This window comes from Aethalodelphis obliquidens, unplaced genomic scaffold (genome assembly GCF_003676395.1).
Source record: "Aethalodelphis obliquidens isolate GAN/ISIS:26980383/991018 unplaced genomic scaffold, ASM367639v1 scaffold28, whole genome shotgun sequence".
Classification (NCBI taxonomy): domain Eukaryota; kingdom Metazoa; phylum Chordata; class Mammalia; order Artiodactyla; family Delphinidae; genus Aethalodelphis; species Aethalodelphis obliquidens.
This window is the reverse complement of record NW_020837972.1, coordinates 1660441-1681985: the sequence shown is the minus strand read 5'-3', so window position 1 is coordinate 1681985 and position 21545 is coordinate 1660441. Positions and strand designations below refer to the sequence as shown.

At 40.7% G+C, this 21545-nt stretch overlaps 1 protein-coding gene across 14 annotated transcripts in view; it reads left to right on the top strand.

Moving 5' to 3' along the window:
• The window catches only part of MTMR3 (myotubularin related protein 3), a 147254-nt gene that overhangs the window by 103012 nt on the left and 22697 nt on the right, over nt 1-21545 (top strand). For 13 of the 14 annotated variants that reach the window (XR_003436660.1, XM_027124339.1, XM_027124343.1 and 10 more), the window contains 8 exons: nt 308-474; nt 7167-7263; nt 9792-9905; nt 14533-14738; nt 15275-15406; nt 16384-16495; nt 19459-19654; nt 20447-20632. Coding sequence is in view for 13 of the 14 variants with exons in the window: in XM_027124339.1 (XP_026980140.1) it covers nt 308-474; nt 7167-7263; nt 9792-9905; nt 14533-14738; nt 15275-15406; nt 16384-16495; nt 19459-19654; nt 20447-20632 (1210 nt within the window). In the remaining variant the exon portion in view is untranslated. Of the gene's footprint in view, nt 1-307; nt 475-7166; nt 7264-9791; nt 9906-10836; nt 10981-14532; nt 14739-15274; nt 15407-16383; nt 16496-19458; nt 19655-20446; nt 20633-21545 lie in introns of those variants that run through there. The other variant, XM_027124344.1, reaches the window with a different exon arrangement.

Sequence of the window (21545 nt, the reverse complement as noted above, 5' to 3'; positions counted from 1 at the left end):
GGCCTCTCACTGTTGTGGCCTCTCCCGTTGCGGAGCACAGACTCCGGACGCACAGGCTCAGCGGCCATGGCTCACGGGCCTAGCTGCTCCGCGGCATGTGGGATCCTCCCGGACCGGGGCACGAACCCGTGTCCCCTGCATCGGCAGGCGGAATCTCAACCACTGCGCCACCAGGGAAGCCCTCTAGTGCTTTTTTGACTGTAGTTATCATTTCACTGTGAGTAGGCACTCTTGAAATGGTGGCTACCCTTAGGTTTCATTGTCAGCTGTCTTCTGATTACATTTGTACTTGTTTGGCTTTACAAAGGTGTCAGTTCTCAACCTTTGAGCAGTGTCAAGAGTGGCTGAAAAGACTGAACAATGCAGTCCGACCACCTGCTAAAATAGAAGATCTCTTCTCATTTGCATACCATGCTTGGTGCATGGAGGTCTACGCCAGTGAAAAAGAGCAACATGGAGACCTGTGCAGGCCAGGTAGGCCTTTCTAAAACGTTCAGATGGTGATTTCATTGAAATACTGCTTGAGATATCCATAACATGAAATGGGACTCCTTAGCATTCGTGTATTTAATCAGTGTACTTTTTATGGAGCACGTAGCATTTGCCCATCATTCTTCTAAGCTCAACGGAAGATGTTTCCTACCTTTCAGGGGGAAGGAAAGAACACTAGACTTGGCATCACAATTTACTGGGCCTGACTAAAAACACCTAGGGTATGGGTGTTAGGGAAGCCCAGTGGAAGGGAGCCACGAGCGTTATATACATATTTGCGAAGACTTCACGTTTGAAGTGGCTTTTGAGTAGGCTTTGAAGGTTGAATAAGAGTTCATTGATAACAGACTGGGGAAAAGAACTTTAGACAGAGCAAGTAGCATGAACAAAGGTACAGAAGTGTGAACTTAGGCCACAGAATAATGGATTACAAAATGACTTTTTGCTGTCTTTGAATTTCAAGTCATAGATTACCTTTTGTCACCTCTTTCATCTCACAGATGATGAAACAGAGGTCCAGAGAGGCCAGGTGACTTTTCTCAGGGCAAATAAAGAAGTTGGGCCTATGCTGGAACCCAGGCTTCCTGACTCCTCATGAAATCTTTGTCACACTCACTGTCTTTCTCCCTCAAAAATGGCGTTGACCAAGTTCATGCTGTTTCTCTGTGTGTAGTTTTCTATAAATTGTACGTTGCCGTAAATAGAACTTTGCTGGTCCAGCACCGAATCTTTAATGTGTCCAGCTTGGAAGCAACGTCTTGAATTCCTAAGCAGTGAAACGTTGTGAGCTTCCTTCCAATAAAGTTTACTGTAGAGACTTTTTCCTTTAAACCTCAATTTTCAGTCCTGAACCTTCAATATTAACAATTCTGCCCTGGGTTGTTTTAAACATTGGAGGCTAATCTAGCAATGCTTGGATCCCTTTGTTTCCTGGCTCATTCAGTGGTTAAAGCTTTTGGTTCATATATTTAATTAAATTATAGCAAACACAGACATATTTTTAAAGATGCTTTAATATGTACTTTTGTTTGACCCTCATGACCTTGTCAAACAGGCAAGATAGGCTGGTGTTTCTGTTTTGGGAGCCAAAGAAACGGAGTCTCAGAGTAAAGCCTGTTGCCAAGTCCCACTGCTAGGCAGTGACAGAGCCAGGACTTGAACCCAGTTCTTACCTATTGGGAGCTGACTGTATGGGGTGCTGTGGATACAGAGATGAAAAACAGAGGCACCTGCCCTTGTGGAGCCTCAGGGAAAGCTCCAGGAATCCAAGCTTCCCACAAGGCTGGTCAGCCAGTGGAACCCAAAGTTGTTCACAAGAGTCACCCACACCAACCTTGGAAGGTGACGAGAATGTGCCTTAGCTGTCTCTCACTTCACTCTCTTATCCATTGCATCTTTCTTTTTCCTTCTTTATATGAAATGCCATTGTATTTTAATTTTTTTTGTTTATGGCTCTTTTCAAGTTTTTTTAGTTTTTAAAAAAGTAACATTTACATGCAATGAAATGCACATATCTTACATGTGTATTTGCTAAGTTTTTAGCCATTATATCTTATTTATTAGATTTTTAATCTCTACCATCTCCTAGGATAATGAAGTTATTGAGTGTATCTTGCTGTATTATGTTATATAAGAACTTTGATTTGTTTAAGGCTCTTAACTCCAAAAGGCATTCCCCAGTTTTGGGTTGCCAGTGTTTAGTTAACAAGGCTTGAATTTCTCCTAACCTGTTTCTCTCACAACCACAGACTGAAAATTCCTCATCTTTAGATGATTCCTTATTCCCTTGATAATTTAGTTTCTTTAGGATTTGAGTCAACTGTTAGAATATTCCTAAGATGCGTCAGATCAAAACTTCACTCCTGTCTATTAATTATAGATGACTTTGTCCTGAGCTGAGATGACTTTGGTCCCCAGGTCTTTCCCTTCTTGAAGATATTTGGTATTCGTTGGCCACCAGGACATCCAATTTCCTGTCTTTTCATGGGTTTGTGATGGATGGAGGCATTTGGGGGTTAGAATACTGATTTATGAACTAGAAAACCTGAATTCAAACCTGTACTCTACCATTTAATTTTAAAAATAATACTGGGCAAGCCATTTATCCTCTCTGTACTTTAGTTTCTTTTGTTCTTCAAAGTGAGACGTTTTTTTTCTTCCTGCCCAAGCTGATCTGGATATTCTGAAGATCAAATCTGTTAATGCTGGAGAGTTCAATTCAGTAAATGTTTGAGTGCCTCCTATGTGCCATGCTTGTGAATACATTTTGGAAATTATGATTATACAAGACGGTGCCATTGTAACTGATTGGAACTTACTCTATGAGTAAAGGTTGTATTTTCTTTTCAATATATACATTCCACACTGAAGTCAACCTGCTACAACTCACATGCAATCTTACTGTACTTCAGTGACTTGGTTTGAGTGTGTGTATATATGTATGGCTTTTTCCTTTTATATATTTTCACTGTGGAGTACAGAGGAAAACCTGCTTTTAAAAAATACTGTGGTGGCATTTTTTTTTTTTTTTTTTTTTTTTGTGGTACGCGGGCCTATCACTGTTGTGGCCTCTCCCGTTGCGGAGCACAGGCTCCGGGTGCGCAGGCTCAGCGGCCATGGCTCATGGGCCCAGCCGCTCCGTGGCATGTGGGATCTTCCCGGACCGGGGCACGAACCTGTGTTCCCTGCATCGGCAGCCGGACTCTCAACCACTGCGCCACCAGGGAAGCCCCTGTGGTGGCATTTTTAAAGCCAGTCAACCTAGTTCTTTCGTCTCCACCCAATGTCATTGAGTGTTGGTGGTGGCTACAGCATTACTTATCAATTACGAGCAGACCAGACAACCACATTCTTATAAGTCATCTTTATGTGAGACAGCACTTGAGATATTTCAGAGTCATGCCATTCTGTAATCTGTCCCAACACATGAGACCACAAGCATAGACTCTGAAGGGTGGAAGTTAGTTTAGTCTTTCAAAAGTTAATAAAACCTTTTATGGATTCTTCTCTGCCTAGCCTGTTAAGAGTAGAATGTGTCAGAGAGGGGGGAAATGGGAAAATTACATCATTACCCTGTATTCATATAAATCGTAGTTTCTGACTGTTGAACCTGTCATAGTTAAGCCAGCCATACTGTGGCCACAGCTCTAAGTCTTAATCTGCTTTGGAGGAAGTCACCACATTGCTGTTGGAGTTCATTGTAAAACTCTTGACTCTGCTCTTAGCCCCTTTCAAACTCTAAATAAGAATGGCCTGGACTTCCCTGGTGGTACAGTGGTTAAGAATCTGCCTGCCAATGCAGGGGACATAGGTTCAAGCCCTGGTCTGGGAAGATCCCACATGCCGCAGAGCAACTCAACCTGTGCATCACAACTACTGAGCCTGCGCTCTAGAGCCCGCGCGCCACAACTGCTGAAGCCTGTGTTCCTAGAGCCCATGCTCTGCAAATAGAGCAGCCACTGCAATGAGAAAACCGCGCACCTCAACAAAGAGTAGCTCCCGCTCGCCACAACTAGAGAAAGCCTGCACACAGCACCAAAGACCCAATGCAGCCAAAAATAAAAAATAAAAAAAAATTAACAGGAGAAAATTAAAAAAAAAAAAAGAATGGACTAAAGCTTAAAGCTTCTCTCCCATATGCTCAACATCCTTCTCATTTTAGCTGCCTTCTTGGTGACTGTTCTGTACTTCAGCATTAATCTGGAGTTCTGACAGATGACTGGGCAATTCAGTTGCTATTTTAGTAGCATCAGACCCACATCTCTGACCTCTCTTCTATGATATACCCATTAAGCACATTTTGATTAACTATGAATAGCATGACTCTGGGTCATATACTATTGTGCAGCTGCCTGTTTCGTATAAAGTAAAAGCCCTGTCAGCAGAGTCCGTTTTCTGAGTTTAAATGCAGTCCAGTAAGTGTACGTCTAGACGACTGTACTGGGACCTTTGTTCATAGAAAAGAAGGATTCTTCCCTCTGTATTTGAAAATCTGGGAGGGCTAGTTCTCACCTTCTCTGACTCTGATACTGTTCTTCCTTACAGTAAGGGCCTGGCCCTTCTATCCCAGGCCTTTAAGTTGTGTATAATTGTAGGCTTGAATACTCAGAATCACCGGGAAGCTAGGCTTTTGCGGGGAAGTTTTTTTTTAGACTGCTGGTTGACACTGTGGTTATGATAGAGGGATTTACTGCTTTAAAATTTTTTCATTCCCATTAAAATAAGAATTGCTAGACTGTTTGTAGTATAAGAAATACAAAATGTTAAAAAGGGACAGATCCTCATTTGGGGATGGGGGAGGCACACAGGAAGGGTTGAAATGGAAATACAAAGCTAAACAAATAAATTGGGGTATTACAGCATATCTAATGTTGAATCAGTGGAGACACGAGAATTCTGAGAGGGGAGTTCTTAAGGGAAATCCAGCAATATATGTGCTTGGCATGCACTTTTCTGGCAGAATGAACACAAGTGAACTTCTAACACAATTTAGCAAAAGCCAGTTGAATTACTCATGTATGTAAGGTCTGCTGCTAAATTTTTTTTTCAAGCAGTGGTTTTCAAACTAGGTTGTGATCCACCAGTAGGTCATGAAATCAAAGTTTTAAGAAATGAAATATGAAATGAAAATTCAGGATAGAAAATATCAATGTATCACACACATAGTAAGGGTGGGTATTTTGTGAAACTTTTAAAAAATAAATATGTCGTATTGAGTTGTGATGCAAAACATTCTTATTGTGGGTTGTGATGGTCAGTTTCAAAGTTGAAGTTGATGAAGTCACTGCTTTAGAGGATACAAAAATAATTAAAACTCTTCTCAAGGAACTTGAAACAACAGATTTTCTGTGCTCAGTACTCAGTGTATATTTCTTTGTGTGTAGCTCAGAATTTCATGCCGGGGATGGTAATTCTAAGCCCTTTCTTGGGCAATTGTTCTATGTAGAAAACTGCCTGAGGAGGAGGGGAAGGACGTGGAAGAGAAGGAGGTGGGAGAGGAGTGGGGGGAAGGAGGAGGAGGAGGTTCTTGTTGTTATTTTGCCAGTGATTATTTTAAAGTTATAGAAGATTCTATTTAGAGTATGTGTTTAAGATAGAGGTACTAATGTAAATGACCATTAATTAAAATACCTTTACCTTTTGCAAAGACTTAGAGCTGTATCCTAGGTTGGGGAAAATCTTGTCATTAATTAATGAACTTGGAAGTTGCCATAGTTCTTACAGCTTTTATATTGGGATTAAAAGTGAAAGATTCCCTGTGTAGAATTATTGATGGTGACCATTCCTTGCAATTTGTAGACAACACTCCAATTCAGATAGCTTTTTCCTATTTGGAAGATTATATTGCTTTTAAAACTTTTCCGAAATGGGATAGATTCAGTTGATTATTTCTTCCTGCATCTCTGAACCTCACCTTTTTATAGCTCTCCTTCAGGAAACATATAATAACTTAGTTTAAGCTCAAGAAAAGCAGTTTAAATGGGAAGTAGTTTTATAGACTTGTCCTTCATTCAAGTAATTGCTATTTCGTATTCTGAAGCTCTTCTCCCAGGGAGAGCAAAGCTTTGATCACCAGTGCTGGCTGTTTTATGCTTTTGTTACTGTAGTTTCTCCCAGCCCCCACCAGTATTTATTTTACAACCTATAATACTATATGTTAGAGGTACTGCTTAATGGTTTGTTTTGTTGTTGTTGTTTATTTGTTTTTTATAAAATTACTGCTCTAGGACTGTTTTCAAGGAAGGAAGTTATTTCAGATTTAATGACTTTTATGTTCGGTTCATTTCTGCCTTTGTTGCTCGCTGTCTTGAAGAAGCAGCCAAATTCATTAGGGCAAATGTAGGCAGGTTATACTTGTTTGGGTGGATGTTCTTACAAATGCTCAGCACTGTAGTTACTAGTGTGGTGTTTCTTGAGATTCCTGGGTACTGGCAGTTAAAAGTCCATGATCTTTTAACTGCAATTCTGTAATCTGTAAGGTTCTGAAAATCAAAAGATTTTTATTTTTTTTGGTAGTTTGACTTGATCTGAACTATTTGTTGCTTTATTTATCCCATTTAGTGTGAATTATCCATGCATTTCACTGTAAGGATGTTAGTGTTTGGTTAATGCTGTTGATAGCATTAACCCAGTATTATTATACATGCACACCTTAAAATCCAGAAAATTCAGGTTCTGAAATCTGGCCCAAAGTGTTTCTCATGAGGAGTTATAGGTCTATACTACTACTCTTGATGAAATTGTTGATTTTATTTCTTATGTATACATCAGTCTCAGTGTGGAAATGGGAAAGTAGCCAGTATAGGGATAAGAACATGGGTTTTGAGATGAGACAGACCTGCCATAATAATCACCTCAGTCTCAGTTTTGTCCTCTGTAAAATGAGCCCAGTGATACTACTCTCAAATTTGATAGTAGTGACTAGATAATATTCTTTTTTTGTTTTTTAGTTTATTTTTAATTGAAGAGATAATACTAATTCTTAATTAAAATCAAAATTAATTCCCTCATTTCTTCTTATAGTCTTATCCTGGCAGGAGATTTTTTTAACTAAATATGTTATTTATACAATACCTTTTTAAAAATAACTGAGCAGGGTAGCAATGCTTTCATTCCACCTGTTGTGGAAAATCATATTCATTTCGTCCTTTCTTCTATCTGTCTGTGGTTCCTAGGGGAGCACGTAACATCAAGGTTTAAAAACGAAGTGGAGCGGATGGGTTTTGATATGAACAACGCCTGGAGGATTTCCAACATCAATGAAAAGTACAAGTGAGTTGTATTTGATCCCTGTGGACTGTTTCATGGCCACTGCCTTTGCAAGAAACCCCAATTCTCATGTGGCAGGACATTTGAATTTAGACTTTTTCTTTGAAATGGAGTTTTATTTATTAAATCTAAATGCCTCATCTTCAGCGTACTTCTTGAGCCTTCTGTTCCCATTGCTATCACTGGAGTGGAAAGAGATCCTTACTTATAGTAGGATCCTGGAACCTTCCTTTCTATCCCCTCCTATTCTTCCTGGCACATGCATGTCTAGATAATATTGTGCTTACCTGTAGACAGGGAGTTTCTATTGTTCTCATCACTGCTTGACATCACATTAGAGATAAGATTAGTGATCTCAGAAGCAGTGATAAAACACTTACGAGTTGGTTTTTACTGTAATTTTACTCCAGATCCTATGAAATAGGCTACCGTATTGTTCTCTAGTTTGTTGTTCTAAAACTAGTGTCACAGCTATGATCGCTTAACCATTAAATATTAATGTAACCGTTATTACATATTTCCCATTACCTATTTCCCTAAAAGGTATAAGAACTTTGGTAGGGGAGGGCAGTTAACTACTGTGATTTTGGTGATCCAAATTTCTATAAAACAAAAGAAAATTGTCCAGAATTTTAAAATTAACATATCCTTCTCAAGTTTCCCTGCAGCAATTGGAGGCCTTAATCACTCTGTTGTCCTTCCAGCTGCCTCAAATTATGATAGGTATTTTCCTGGACTGTTTGTGGGTAGCCACCGGAGCATTTCATTTTTTGTTGGAAAAACAACGGCTAATTACTACGCACAGCTCTTAACATGGACCTTGGCCAAGGAGGTGGTGTGAAGAATCAGGAGCTACAGACGTATCATACTTTGCCTGTTCTCAGTGACAGGTCAAATTAGAGAATTGAGGTGGAGCAAGGAGGTGGGTCCTCAGGGAGCCTGAGGCTGCCACAGGCTTTGCTCACATGTAACCCACCTTTCCTATACTGGAAACTGCTTATCTACAAGTGAGAAGCTCATACTTGCTGAAGAGCTGACTACTAGGTAATGTAATCCTTAGAGAACAAGGAATATAGTGATCCAGAATATTGGGTGAAGTAAAACAAAACCTGAATTAAGCTAAGCTTGTTGAGAAAAAATTTTTGAGTTCAAAAGCTAGTGGTTTTCAGAAATCTCTTTTTAATATGGATTTTAAAAATTAACTTCTTTGAGTCCACTATTTCCACTTCAGAACCAGCCTTCAGGACATTGAAAAGTTCTTCATACTACAAAGGAAGAATAAGAGCCAAATTTACTCTTAAGTTTGAAGAAGATAAAAGGAACAAGACTTATGGTTAGAGTGTTAATTTATAATCTGTGTCCTAGGTTATTTTTAGGAGTTTGTAGATAGGTATTAGGAAGTTTGTGGAGCTACTTTTGGTCACTCTCCTTTCTCCTGGTTAGGCTTTTGAATTCCTGATACTTAATCTGGAAATTGAGAATAAGGGAGAGAGATATAGTGCAGAATGATCAGATCCCTCAATTCCTAAGCAGTTTGTATTTTTCTGCCTCTTCCCCTAATGCATAGAGTAGGTAGGCCATGATGGTAGTGGAGGACGAGGAGCAGTTTGTATATTTTTGGATTTGGATTAAATGTCTTATTGCCTTTGCTATTGAGAAGGAATATTGGGTTTCCCAGAGAGAGACATGTCTTGTAAGTAAAAAACCTATCAGAAATAATGCTTTCTAGGGCACCAGCTGGACTAGTATGTGCCTACTAGTATCTTCCCTAATGAAAACAGCTTTTCTTATGCAACATGATAAATCAACTGTAATATAAAATAAAAGTTAAATTTAAAAAAGAGAAAAACAGCTTTTTTTCCCCTTGAATGTAGTTTATTCTGAAGTATGTTTTATAGAAATTATGATTAATAGCATATTCACATTACTAACTTGGCTTAATGGAGCTACGATTATGTATGCAGATGGGGCTGACCCATAGTGCTCTATCTATATACCCATGGCTGCACCTGTTACCTATAATCAGGACACCCTGTTTGGTTCACATCAAAGAATATGTTAGTAATCCTATGAGGTCTCTGGAAACTTGAAATTGTGGGCTCTGGCCCTTCTTCTCATGTTTCCCTGAAAGACTGAGGGTCTGGTAGAGGTAACACAGACTTCCACCTCTGCAGTTGGACTGGGCATTTGTGTAGTTAGAAATGACCCACATATTGGTTACAACAGTTACAATGGAGTAACTGCCTCTCACCTCCCCTTTTTACATTGATAGTTAAGATCGCCAGATTTCCAAAAGGCAGCATCAAGTGGAACAATCCAAGATAGTATCATTTGACATATACATAAGTAAACACTTAAGGCAACCCATTCTGCTGAGCAGGCCAAGACTCAGGTAATGCTCCTCATTGCCTTTTAACTGGCTCTGGGGTAGCTTGATCGACATCCTTCTGCTGGCTCACTCATGTCTCTCCCTCTTCTCCCCTCCCTCTCTGTCGTCTTCCCTTCTCCCTCTTCCTCACCTTCCCTGTTAGGCTGTGTGGTAGCTATCCACAAGAGCTCATAGTGCCTGCTTGGATCACTGACAAAGAACTAGAAAGTGTCGCAAGCTTCAGGTCCTGGAAGCGCATCCCCGCCGTTGTCTACAGGTAAGTAAGCCTGGCCAGACCCAGCCTGGTCTGGTGCTACTGCCCACTGCATGTGGTCTGCTGCTTCTGTTGCTGCTAACCTGGGGGTGGGGGTGGGGGGTGGTTCAGGGAACTTTCCAGGTTATTCTGTACTTCCTTATTGCTGAAGCTGCTCGTCCATTCATATACCAGTAATTCATCTGGAACACTACCTGATGATTCAGTTGACACTGAAAAAATTTTAATAGAAAAGTGGCTGGACTTGCTATTTTAAGATCCTTCTGACATTCTGTGGGAAGACAATGTGCTCATTGCATTTAGCTTCAGATGTTGGCCTTTGGATTGAGAGAGATGAATCCTAGAAAGTACGAATTGGGAGTGTAGATTTGAGTCATTTGTGATTGTCTTTGTGGTTGAAACTTTGACAGATGGAAGAGGTCTGCTTTGAGAGGGAGCATTTAGAGAAGAAGGCTAGGGCTTGGCTGGATAGATGCTATCAGAGATCAAAGGCGGGAGAGTCAAGGGAGGCAGGTCCTAGGAGGGGGTGGTGGTGTGGTGACGAGCACAGGTTTTAGAATTCAGGTCTTCTCTCTGACACGCCTTGCTGTGGCACCTTGAGTAAGTCCCCTAACTGACCTCAGCCCGTTCCCAATTAGTAAAATGGGAATGATGTTCTTACTTCACAGGTATGCTGCAACATCTGAATGAAGCACTGGGCTTCCTAAGCAATGTCTGGAGTAGGTTGTATTCCTGAGGGCTGCTTTTATAATTCAGTGAATAGCTAGCTCAGTTCTCACAGAATCATGTTAAATTTTTAAGAAGTCATTCCCTCTTATTTTGGAACAGTTTCAGATATCCTTGTAATATCACATTCTCCATTTCATTTTTCCAGTTTGCAGACATTATGGACTCTCCTTGAATTCGGGCCAAACCAGTGAGGTTTAGTTAGAAACTCATGCCAGGAGGCAGTCCATTGAAATACTGAGGTTGTAAGAAGGGGTTTATTTCATTGTGGAATTCCCACTGAGGTAACCAGCTTGTTTAGCCCATGGAAGGCAGATTCTGATGCCCACCCTGAAGAGGGAGAGATGGAAAAGTACGTATTTGCTTCTGTCCCAGTGGAACCCATTAAGTTTTCAGCCTCAGTTTTCATCACCGTTGTTTTCAGACACTCCTAGAAAAGTAGGTCACCAAATTTACTTATCACTCAAATGGTAAGGATGACACAGGAATTAGAGAGAGCAGTGAAAGCTGAAAGGATTAATGAGTCTTATCAGTGATCGGCCCAGCTCAAATAGGGAAAGCAGCCAGCTGCTGCTCTGCGGACAGCAGCTGTGTTAGATCAGCAGCCCTGGCATTTGTGAGGTTTGCTGACTTTGAGCATAAGGGGAAAGGATTCTCATTCTCAAAGTAAGGGTCTTTTGGTGAATTCTCCCTGTTGGTAGAGAGGCCTAAAAGTGTAGGCTGAAGAAAAACTTAGAGTAAACATGGGAAGCTTCTTTCCCCTTCCAAAGTTTATTCCAGAGGGCATAAGCTTCCCTAGCTCAGGTGGCAGGATGCTTCTGAATCCATCGTGTGTTTACTGAATGTAGTTGTCTGTAAATTGCAGTAATGACTCCTTAGGTTGCTAGCAGCAGTTACTTGACAGCACCATGCTGAACCAGCACCTGATTTAGTGCTTTCTCCTATGGTAATGAGAGAGTGCTTAATTGGATTTATTATTGAAGACAGAGATTGCTTTAACACAGAAAGATGGTGCGAAGGGCACCTATCTGTAGTGTAAGTCACAGCTCTCCCCCTTTGTGCATTGAGTGATTGTTAGAAACTTCTAGTTATTTAGGGAGTTGATTAATACTAACTTAAGGATAGTTTAAACATTTGTATCTTTCTATATAAAACTGAAGCATTTAGTGTTTAGTAGGGGACTCATACATTGGACATCTTAATTTTTATTTTTCCTTGTTCTATTTGTAAAATGATGGAAATGCTCTTTAGTGATTTTTAGCTGTAGTGTTTTTGTTCTTTCATGCAATCTAAAGCATTTAGAAGACTGCAGAAAACTTCACTGCTTATTGCAGCAGTTCAGTTGCAATCTAGCTATTATAATACTATGGCCCTTAGGGAATTTCCTGGCGGTCCAGTGGTTAGGTAGGACTCCTGCTTCCACTGCAGGGGACACAGGTTCGATCCCTGGTGGGGGAAGTAAGATCCTGCATGCCGCGTGGTGCGGCCAAAAAAATAATAATGTGGCCCTTAAAACCCAAGACCCAGGCTGACGAGTGCCATCTACTGTTCGTCTCGAGCATTGCTGGGAAAGATTTCAGAAGAAAAGGATGTGCAGGAAAGGCCCTGCCAGCCTATCCTGTAAAGGGTTTGCTGTCAATCAGCTCATTGGTTACTCAGCACCTATTATAATATGCTAGGAGGCATTTTAAGAATCAGTGAGGTTTTATTTATAGTTTGGCTCCATTCAGCAGGTGACCCAATTGAATGTGTTGGCAATACACAAGTACTTTCCATTATTTGTCTCCTAATGAGGGAGGATTTAAAAACTACAAGCAAACTGATGGTTCCAGTGGAATTTGATTATTGCCAAATTTAATTTATTGCTTATGAGTTTTAGGATTGAAAACAAAAATCTTTCTCACATTCCTTGAACAAGATAAATAGATTCAATAGTCTGTTTCTAAAAAATCCATCTGTGCCCTACATGTGTTATATGTGTGTATGAATATGTGTTTAGAAACAACTTTAATGGGAGTAAAAGACATTGACATTTCTCTCTAGGATATAGAATTGGGAGACATTAAAATTTTTTGCTTACTTGCTTTTTTACTCATTTATTTTTAAAGTGAACTGATTACCTCTGTAACTTCTAAAAACAGCTTTATTGAGATGTCACATACAATTCATTCTTTTAATGTGTATAGCTCAGTGATTTTTTTTTTTTAGTATATTTGCAACTATCACTACAATTATTTTAGTACATTCTCACCACCCCAAAAAGAAACCCCAGACCCATTAGTAGTCACTCCCCATTCCCTCCCCAAGCTCCTTAGTTCTGGGTTATCAGTAAATCTACATTCTGTCTCTATAGATTTACCTATTCTGGACACTATATAAATGGAATCATAGTATGTGGTCTTTCATAACTGACTTCTTTCACTTAAGAGCAATAACATACTCAAGGTTCATCCGTGTTGTAACATGTATTAGAACTTGATTCCTTTTCATCGCCAAATAATATTACCTTTATAACTTTTTAGTTGCTAAAATTGCCTAACTAAAATTCCTAATGAAGAAAAGCTTGGGTTTTTAGAGCATCTTAAGGTAGACTATGAGTATGATTTCTGGTCTTATTTCTTTTTTTTGTTTGTTTTTTTGTTTGCGGTACGCGGGCCTCTCACTGTTGTGGCCTCTCCTATTGCGGAGCACAGGCTCCGGACGTGCAGGTTCAGCGGCCATGGCTCACGGGCCTAGCTGCTCCGCGGCATGTGGGATCTTCCCGGACCGGGGCACGAACCCATGTCCCCTGCATTGGCAGGCGGACTCTCAAAACCACTGCGCCACCAGTGAAGCCCTGGTCTTATTTCTTGATAAAGGATCTTATCAGAGTATGGCTTATTGATGTTTATTCTATTCATTTCCTTCTAATAGTTTACAGAGGGTGGCTGGCTCATTGAGCTATCTGCCTATAGTAAGAGCAGTTGTGATTCATGAAATGTCAGGAGGTTTTGTAAAGCAGTCCACTATGGGCCAGGTAAGTGTATCAGTCCCACGTGTGGGATCTTGTTTTGAAAAGCCAGCCCTAAGTGTACAGCCCTAAGTGTACAAGCCAGCCCTAAGTGTACAGTTGCTACAGTGGGCCCTCAGAAGTCAGTGAGGAAACAAATGTTTGTCAGCATCTATTATGCTAGGATATTCAGGTGTAGTATTAAAAAGGAGAGATTAATCCTTCATTATTAAGTGTGGTATTTGTAGTTTTTAAACTGATTTTCAAAAAATAAATATTCAAGTATTTTCTTTATGAATATTTTTCTCTGACAATACACTTTTATCATTTTGTTGGTTATTCTACAGAGGTCTCTAAAATGGTTTGATAATCAAGAAAGATGCAGATAGGTTTTGTTATTTTTTATTTTTAATTATTATTATTAATATTATTATTTTAAATATGTATTTATTTGGCTGTGCCAGGTCTTGTTTGCGGCATGCAGGCTCTTTTAGTTGCGGCATGTGGGATCTAGTTCCCTGACCAGGGATCAATTCCGGGCCCCCTGCATTGGGAGCACGGAGTCTTAACCGCTGGACCACCAGGGAAGTCCCTAATTATTACTTATTTATTTTTTGTCTGCACTGCACGGTATGTGGGATCTTAGTTCCCTGACCAGGGATCAAATCCGTGTCCCCTGTAGTGGAAGTGTGGAGTCTCAACCACTGGACCGCCAAGGAAGTCCCAGGGTTTTGTTATTCTTGTTCCTGTATAAGACTTCTGCCCTGAGAGGACTTGAAGCTAACCCATCACTTACTTGCAGTCAAGCTGTTCATTAAGGCATTTAAAATCTACTATCTCACTTTTTGTATGAGCACAGAGCATCTGAATGGGGCCACTGGGATGGGTACAGTTGTTGTCTTGTTCCCCGCACAGGCACCAGGGCAATGGAGCTGTCATTGCCCGCTGTGGACAGCCGGAGGTCAGCTGGTGGGGCTGGCGAAATGCTGATGATGAGCACCTGGTGCAGTCAGTAGCCAAAGCTTGTGCCTCCGACTCCCGATCCAGTGGCAGCAAGCTGTCAACTAGGAACAGTCCCCGAGACTTCCCCAATGCAGGAGACCTTTCTGATGTGGAGTTTGGTAAGGTGCTCCCTGGGCCTCTGGCAGCAGTTTTTATAGCATCTGAGAACCTTTTCGTGAAATGGCCTTCTTCTTGTAAGACACAGAATTTGTTTCATAGGAGAGAGAGAGTGAAGCATCAGTTGATGGGATTGTGCGAGGAGTCATGGATCTTGGCAAAAACCAGAAGACCCTCTGTTTCAGACTTGGTTTAAGTGGACTAGAGTGTTTGTTGTCTTTCTTGCCATCATGACAAGATGGAATTATATATGTGATAGGGGACCTACAGTGTCTCCAGACCGTGGGGGAAAACACCAGGATTATGTTGTAGTCATTCTAGGACTATAGATGTAGAAATGCGGTATAGGAGATTGTAGGCAAAATAGAAAACAAACTAGAGAGAGAAGTCCTATTGTATTAATGTAGTTTTGGTTAGGTGGATTTCACTTAATCAAGTTTTTTGAGTACTGTAATAAGTGCCTGTGGTTCTTACTTTGTGGCAATTCTGGGAGAGACAGGTTCATTTAGTTTTTCCTTCCTGCTCCTGATGTCCCTAGATTCTTCTCTGTCAAATGCTTCAGGAGCAGAGAGTTTAGCTGTCCAACCACAGAAGCTTTTGATCTTGGATGCACGCTCCTATGCAGCAGCTGTGGCGAACCGAGCCAAAGGAGGAGGCTGTGAATGCCCAGGTGAGGTGCACAGTGCTTTCGTCCCTGACCCTCTGTCCCTGTGAGTCCACCCCATGCCCAGCTGGGTCTTAGTTCTCAATTTGAAGTGAATGGAAAGCCATGTTCCTCAACCTGTCTTGAGACAGCCAGAGCTCCTTCTTGGATTCTTAATACTGTATGCTCTTTTTAAGGGAGAAATGGAGGAGGAGGTGCAGTGAAACCAAAGAACCTTCCCTGTGCCAACTTTTAGGTGATAAGGAAAGTAAATCCTCTCCCATAATAAGGCCTGTTATGTTTGGAAGCTTCTTTAGCAGCTCAGTTTCTCAGCCTTCTAAAAGCTTTTTTTTGTGTTTGACAGTGGGTATGCTCATTACTAGCCTCACAGAAAACTCCTCACATGACTTTTACTTAGAAAACATGGGGTAGAAATTGAAGCAGCAGATACAAAACTCTAGCAAAGTGCCTCAGTCTTGACCTATAACACCCCTACTGTTTGAACGCTGGCTTTCTCCAAGGACCTGTTAGGTGCCAGTTGTGTGCTGTTGGAGCAGGTAGAGGCACTGAGCTCCTTTTTCAGCTGTGAGCTAAGCTGGAATCTAAAAGCAGTTGTACCAAGGTGAAATTTGAATGCAGAAATGCATGGTTCTGCTAGGTTCTTTTCAAAGAGATTCCAGAGATGCAAGTGAGGAGAGACCCAAGAAGTAAACCTGGGGTAAGATGCAAGTATACACATCTTTTTTAAAAAAAAATAACAGCTTCTATTTTATATCAGTATCTTCTTCACAAATCTAACCTTCCTTTTTGAAAAGACAGCTAAAAATCAAGCATTGTTTTCCTCTCATAATAAAGGACTGGGCTAATAGGCATCAAAACATTGGCATTTCATTAGTCAGCAGCTACAGTGGGTCTGTTATATAGCCAGTTTGCTCCTTTTAAATTTGGCCATTTGGACTTTAAATTCAACATATTTGTGTTCTCTTTGTTGTTATTCTCTCCAGAGTATTACCCGAACTGTGAAGTTGTTTTTATGGGGATGGCAAATATTCATTCAATTCGGAGGAGTTTTCAGTCTCTGCGATTGCTGTGCACACAGATGCCAGATCCGGGAAAGTAAGACCTTGGCTTTGGCTTTAAGTTTGCACTGATTTTTTTTTTTTTTTTAAATGAGTTTGAAAGTGTCTTTCTATTTTTTGGTAAATTTCAGTTTAACTTTCAGAGTCCATGGTTATTCTTACTCCTGTGTTAGGAGCATGCGGCACAAAGGAGGAGCTGGAAGAAAAATCTAGCACTTTGAAAGGTTTAAAATGTGCAGCAAAGAACAGATCTCAGCCCTCAGAATGGAAGCATTGCCTTCTTATTTTTCCTGGGCCCTCTTCCTTTTCTTCCACATGTTTTTGACTCAGAGTAACTTAATTCTTTGTTTTCTGACATACTGTAGTGACACTTAACTTGCTATGAACTGGAATGTTTTACTGTGAAGAGTAAAAATTTATTCATTATGTTCTGAAAAGGGTTAAAAATTCTTTAAACTTGCCAGTAGGTCAGTTCCTTTTACATTTGCTTCTAATTTCTAAACTACCATCTTACTTACTAAGAACATTACCGTGATTTTTATTGCTTATTAAAAATGAATGGCTGGCATTTGCTGTGAGGAAGGTGAAATAACACTCCTCCCCCCAAGGGAACTGTTTGAATACAAGATAAATTAGGAGGAATGCTCTGTAAAACAAATATGGACAGATAAATATTTCAAAGCCCCTGTTTTACTGTTTCAGGAAGCCAGAAATGTGCCAGAGAAGACAGAATTTTCTCTGTTCTGGTGTTTGTGCTAGGTCCCATAGCTGTTTCCCTGGGTTCTGTTCAGTAGATCTCATGATTGCATCAATTTTGCAGCATTGTTTGATTTATTAAATCAAATGGCTGCCTGAACCAGTTGTACTAACTCCTGGTAGCAAATGATTAAATTCATCACAGTTGCAATCAGCCCAGAGGGTGAAGCAGTTGTCCTTGGGGAAAAGGCTGACAGAAGAAATAAGATCGCTGCCCTGCTTTGGGGATTAGCAACTTGCATCTGCTATACATATTCAGAACCTAGCTAGTAGTACTCTTCCCTAAAGGAAGGGGAGGGCATAGAAAGAGCCTGGTTGAGGATTCAGGAGATCTGCCACTAATTGACTGTGTGACTTAGGCCAGTGGCTTAATTCCTGTGGTTATCAGTTTTTCCTGTCTATAAAATAAAAGGGATAGAGTCAGTACTACCTGATCTCTAATATCTTCCATAAGTTAAAATTCTTTCTTAAAAAGCTGTTTTTTAAACTCTGAGTCAAGAAGATGTAATTAGCCCTTGCTTGGTCCAAATGAATGTCAGGGAGGAGGAGGGAGGTTGTAAAGGAAGAAGGAAACGCTTTGTCTGTCTTTGGCAGCAAATCATAATGCAGTACTGAAGCTTCCCTTGTGGATAAAAAGAAGCTATGGCAGAGGCAGGACCAGCTTATAAGCGAGCCTCCTGACACTTGTTTGCGGCCGTAGAGGGCTACGGCATGCTTAGGTTGCTACCTCAGCTTTTGAGAATAGGACAAGGGAGCCTGGAGTCTCAGCACACCCTCCTCCGTTGGCAGATTTTGCAGTGCAGCTTCTGTGTTAGGCATGGACGGACGACACCAAGTGGTATGTAAGAATGATTCAGTCAGGTTCAAGAGAACCAGGTTCTCATTTACTGTTTCTCCAGGGGCCAGGAGATAAATTAGTATTTGTTCTCCTAAGCCTCATCTTTTATTTTTTTTCAAGACTGTGTGAGGAATGAGAATAAATAATCAATCCACCAGCAAAAAATGTTTCTCAGGTATTTAGTAGGACATAGAAGGTCTTGAGACAGAATTTTTATCCACGGTTTAAAAAGTAGGAACCTTCAGTGTGTGCTAGGCACTGCACAAGGAGGGTATAGCTGTGCCTGAGACACAGTGTCTGCCCACTGAGGAGTCAGAGTCTGGTTGGTATAACAAGGAAATCCATGTGAAGCCACTGCTTATGCAGTACATTCTGGTGTTTGTTTGCCTGGAAAGACCATCTCTTTGGACTATTCCAAATTCCCCAAGGTTTAATAAGCCTTTATAGGCTAGTCTTGGCAAAAGCCTTCTCATAGTCCCCTGACAGAAGTATTTATTCTCTCCTCAAACTCAGAGTTTGAAGGACTAGACTGTGGTCTTAACTACAAATCTGATCACATTTTGGAGAAATTGGAGCTTTTTTGGGGGGTTGGGGAGTAGAATTCATGACAGGGCACAAGAAATTTCAAAAACCATTTGTGGTCAGCTTGTGATTATTCCCAAGGGGCCATTCTTGGGATCTGATACTTCCTGAAGGCCTTTCAAAAGGTTTTTAGATCCCTGCTGAATCTAGTCTGTACTAAGCCCAGCAGCTGTGTAGCCACAGGCGTACTAATTTGTGTGAGTTTGGGCCCATCCAGTTTTAATCCATAGACATTCAAGACTTGATCAGTGGTAGGTGTTGGGGTGTGGGTAGTAAGCGATGTTGTCTGCACTGTTGTTGGATGTGGCATCTAGCTTGTATCTTATTACAGACATACTTACATTTGAGTTTTCTTTACCTTTTTTTTTTTTTGAGAACTTGCTGGGCAGAGTTGCTGATCATTAAATATAAATATTTTCTCTTTCCCATCTCAGAGTGGCTGTGTTTTTTGGTTTTTTTTTGTTGTTTTTTGGAGAAGATTCCAGGAAGAGCTACTTTTCTTATACTGGGTAGATATACCTATTATGGACTAAAGAATATTAAATATTAATTCTTTCTGGGAAATTAGCTATAAGATTTTTGGAACAGAAGGTGGCCCTGTTAATTACTGTCCTATTTCTAAGGCTCCTCTATTGCATGGTAGGGCTTGGGTCTTATCCTTGTACATGCTTTGTAAACACAGAGATTTTCTGTTTGTTTTGGCAGTGTTTTATTTGGAAGGAAAAGTCTTTGGAAATTGCTTTTGAATATGACTGGTATTTGGCTTGACCCAGTATATCATAAAAATCAGCATTTCCTATCCCCTTCTGTTTTATTTTTTGTAGTTGGCTCTCAGCTCTTGAAAGTACAAAATGGCTCCATCACCTGTCTGTGCTTCTGAAGTCAGCACTTCTGGTAGTGCATGCTGTGGATCGTGATCAACGACCAGTGCTAGCACACTGCTCAGATGGCTGGGACCGCACCCCCCAGATTGTGGCATTGGCTAAGCTCTTGCTGGACCCTTATTACCGCACCATAGAGGTAGGATTTGATACTTCAGGATGAGTGGGGGAAACCTTGGAGGGTTTTATGATCAGTTTTGATTGAGGTGGCTAGGTCCAGTGAAAGTGAAATTTCTGTAGTTTTGAATCATTACTCCTTTATCTTGAGCTAAATTGTTGTGGTACGTACCACAGTGCTTGTGCCTCTTAAAAGGGGGTAGATTGTGAATAACCAGGTATTGAGAATACAGACATGTTTTCCTTTGCAGAGTATCTACTTGCATACCCCAGGAAAGTGGGGCTTCTATAGAAGGATCTTGACATGCTTATTATGGTAATGGGTCTGTATATCACCACAATATTCTGTGGAGAAAGAACCCTATTGTGAAATAATCACCTATTGGGTTAAAGATATAAGAAAAACCATAAAGGTACCCTAAAATATATGTAAATCTGGGATGGGGAAAGGTTTTACAAACATGACTTTGTAAGTATACCATGAAAGATAGAAATTAAAAAATAAGAAATTAAGGGGGGAAAAAGTATGACTTTTTTATAGTGAATGAAGGGCTAAAAATATAAATAGTCTCAACGAAGACTTAGATAAATGCTTAGTTACCACCCTTTTGATGATTATGGAATGGAGTTGAGGGAATCGGGACACTGCCCTAAGCCTGTGTCCCATCCTTTGGCCATGGGGCTGGGTTAGGGGCTCCTGGTGGGCTTAGTGGGAAGGTGTTAAAAGGGATCACTGTTGGTGACATTAGGCTCAGAACAGTTATAGTTTGGATAGACAAGCACAAATGGGTCTCTCCTGGGTGCTTCCCCGCAGGGTTTCCAGGTCCTCGTGGAGATGGAGTGGCTGGATTTTGGCCACAAGTTTGCTGACCGGTGTGGTCATGGGGAGAACTCGGATGATCTGAACGAGCGTTGCCCAGTGTTTTTACAGTGGCTGGACTGTGTTCATCAGCTTCAGAGGCAATTTCCGTGCTCTTTTGAGTTCAATGAAGCATTCCTTGTGAGTTTGGGCTTGTGATTCTTCGTTTTGGGAACCTTCTAAATTCATAGGGGTATCAATGCAAATGTTAGTGGGCCAGTTTTCACATGAAACTGCATCCTTTCTAGAATTTGAGGGGTCATTCTTCCATTTTTAATTAAAAAACAATAGTAATAAACAGGTGTTTGTTTATTTAGTGAATCCATGTGTACTAAGTTTACATAAACTTTGAGTTCTTCTAAACATAACTTTTAAAATGGATGATAAAAGCACTAAACAGTAGTTAGAAATAGAAGCAATAGATTTTCATCTGCTCCCTCCAGTCCATCTACCAACCCCCCTGTGTCTGTTCCACACTCTCTGCTCCCTGTCCTTTGAAGGAGGATGTACTATCCTTGCCCTCTTCCAGCCCCTCCTCCACTTGTGCACCAGCTTCCACCCCCCTCCTTTGCTCAGCTTCATGGCTTCAGCATTCCTCCTCCCTGCCCTGTGCATCAGCCTATTTTCCTTTTCACCAGATCACTGCCATCAGCATACAAGCATGGTATAGTGCCTCCTATTTCATCAAAACCGTTTCTGGGTCCTGCATCCCCCTCTAGCTATTACCTCATTTTTCATATCTCATTTCTTCACAGCAGAGCTCCTCAAGTCTTGACATTTACTCTCTCAAACGCTTCTCCTCCCATTCTCTTTTAAACCTGGCCCAGTCAGGTGTTCACTCCACCACTTTACCAGAGCTGCTCTTGTTAAGGTCACCAGTGACCTTCACATTTCTAATCCAGTGATCAGTTTTCAATCACCCTTCTTTTTTTTAATTGCAGTATAAGTGATAGATAACATTATATTAGTTTCAGGTGTACAACAGTGATTTGATATTTGTATATATTGCTAAAAGATTACCACAAAATTCTGGTTAACATCTGTTACCATACAT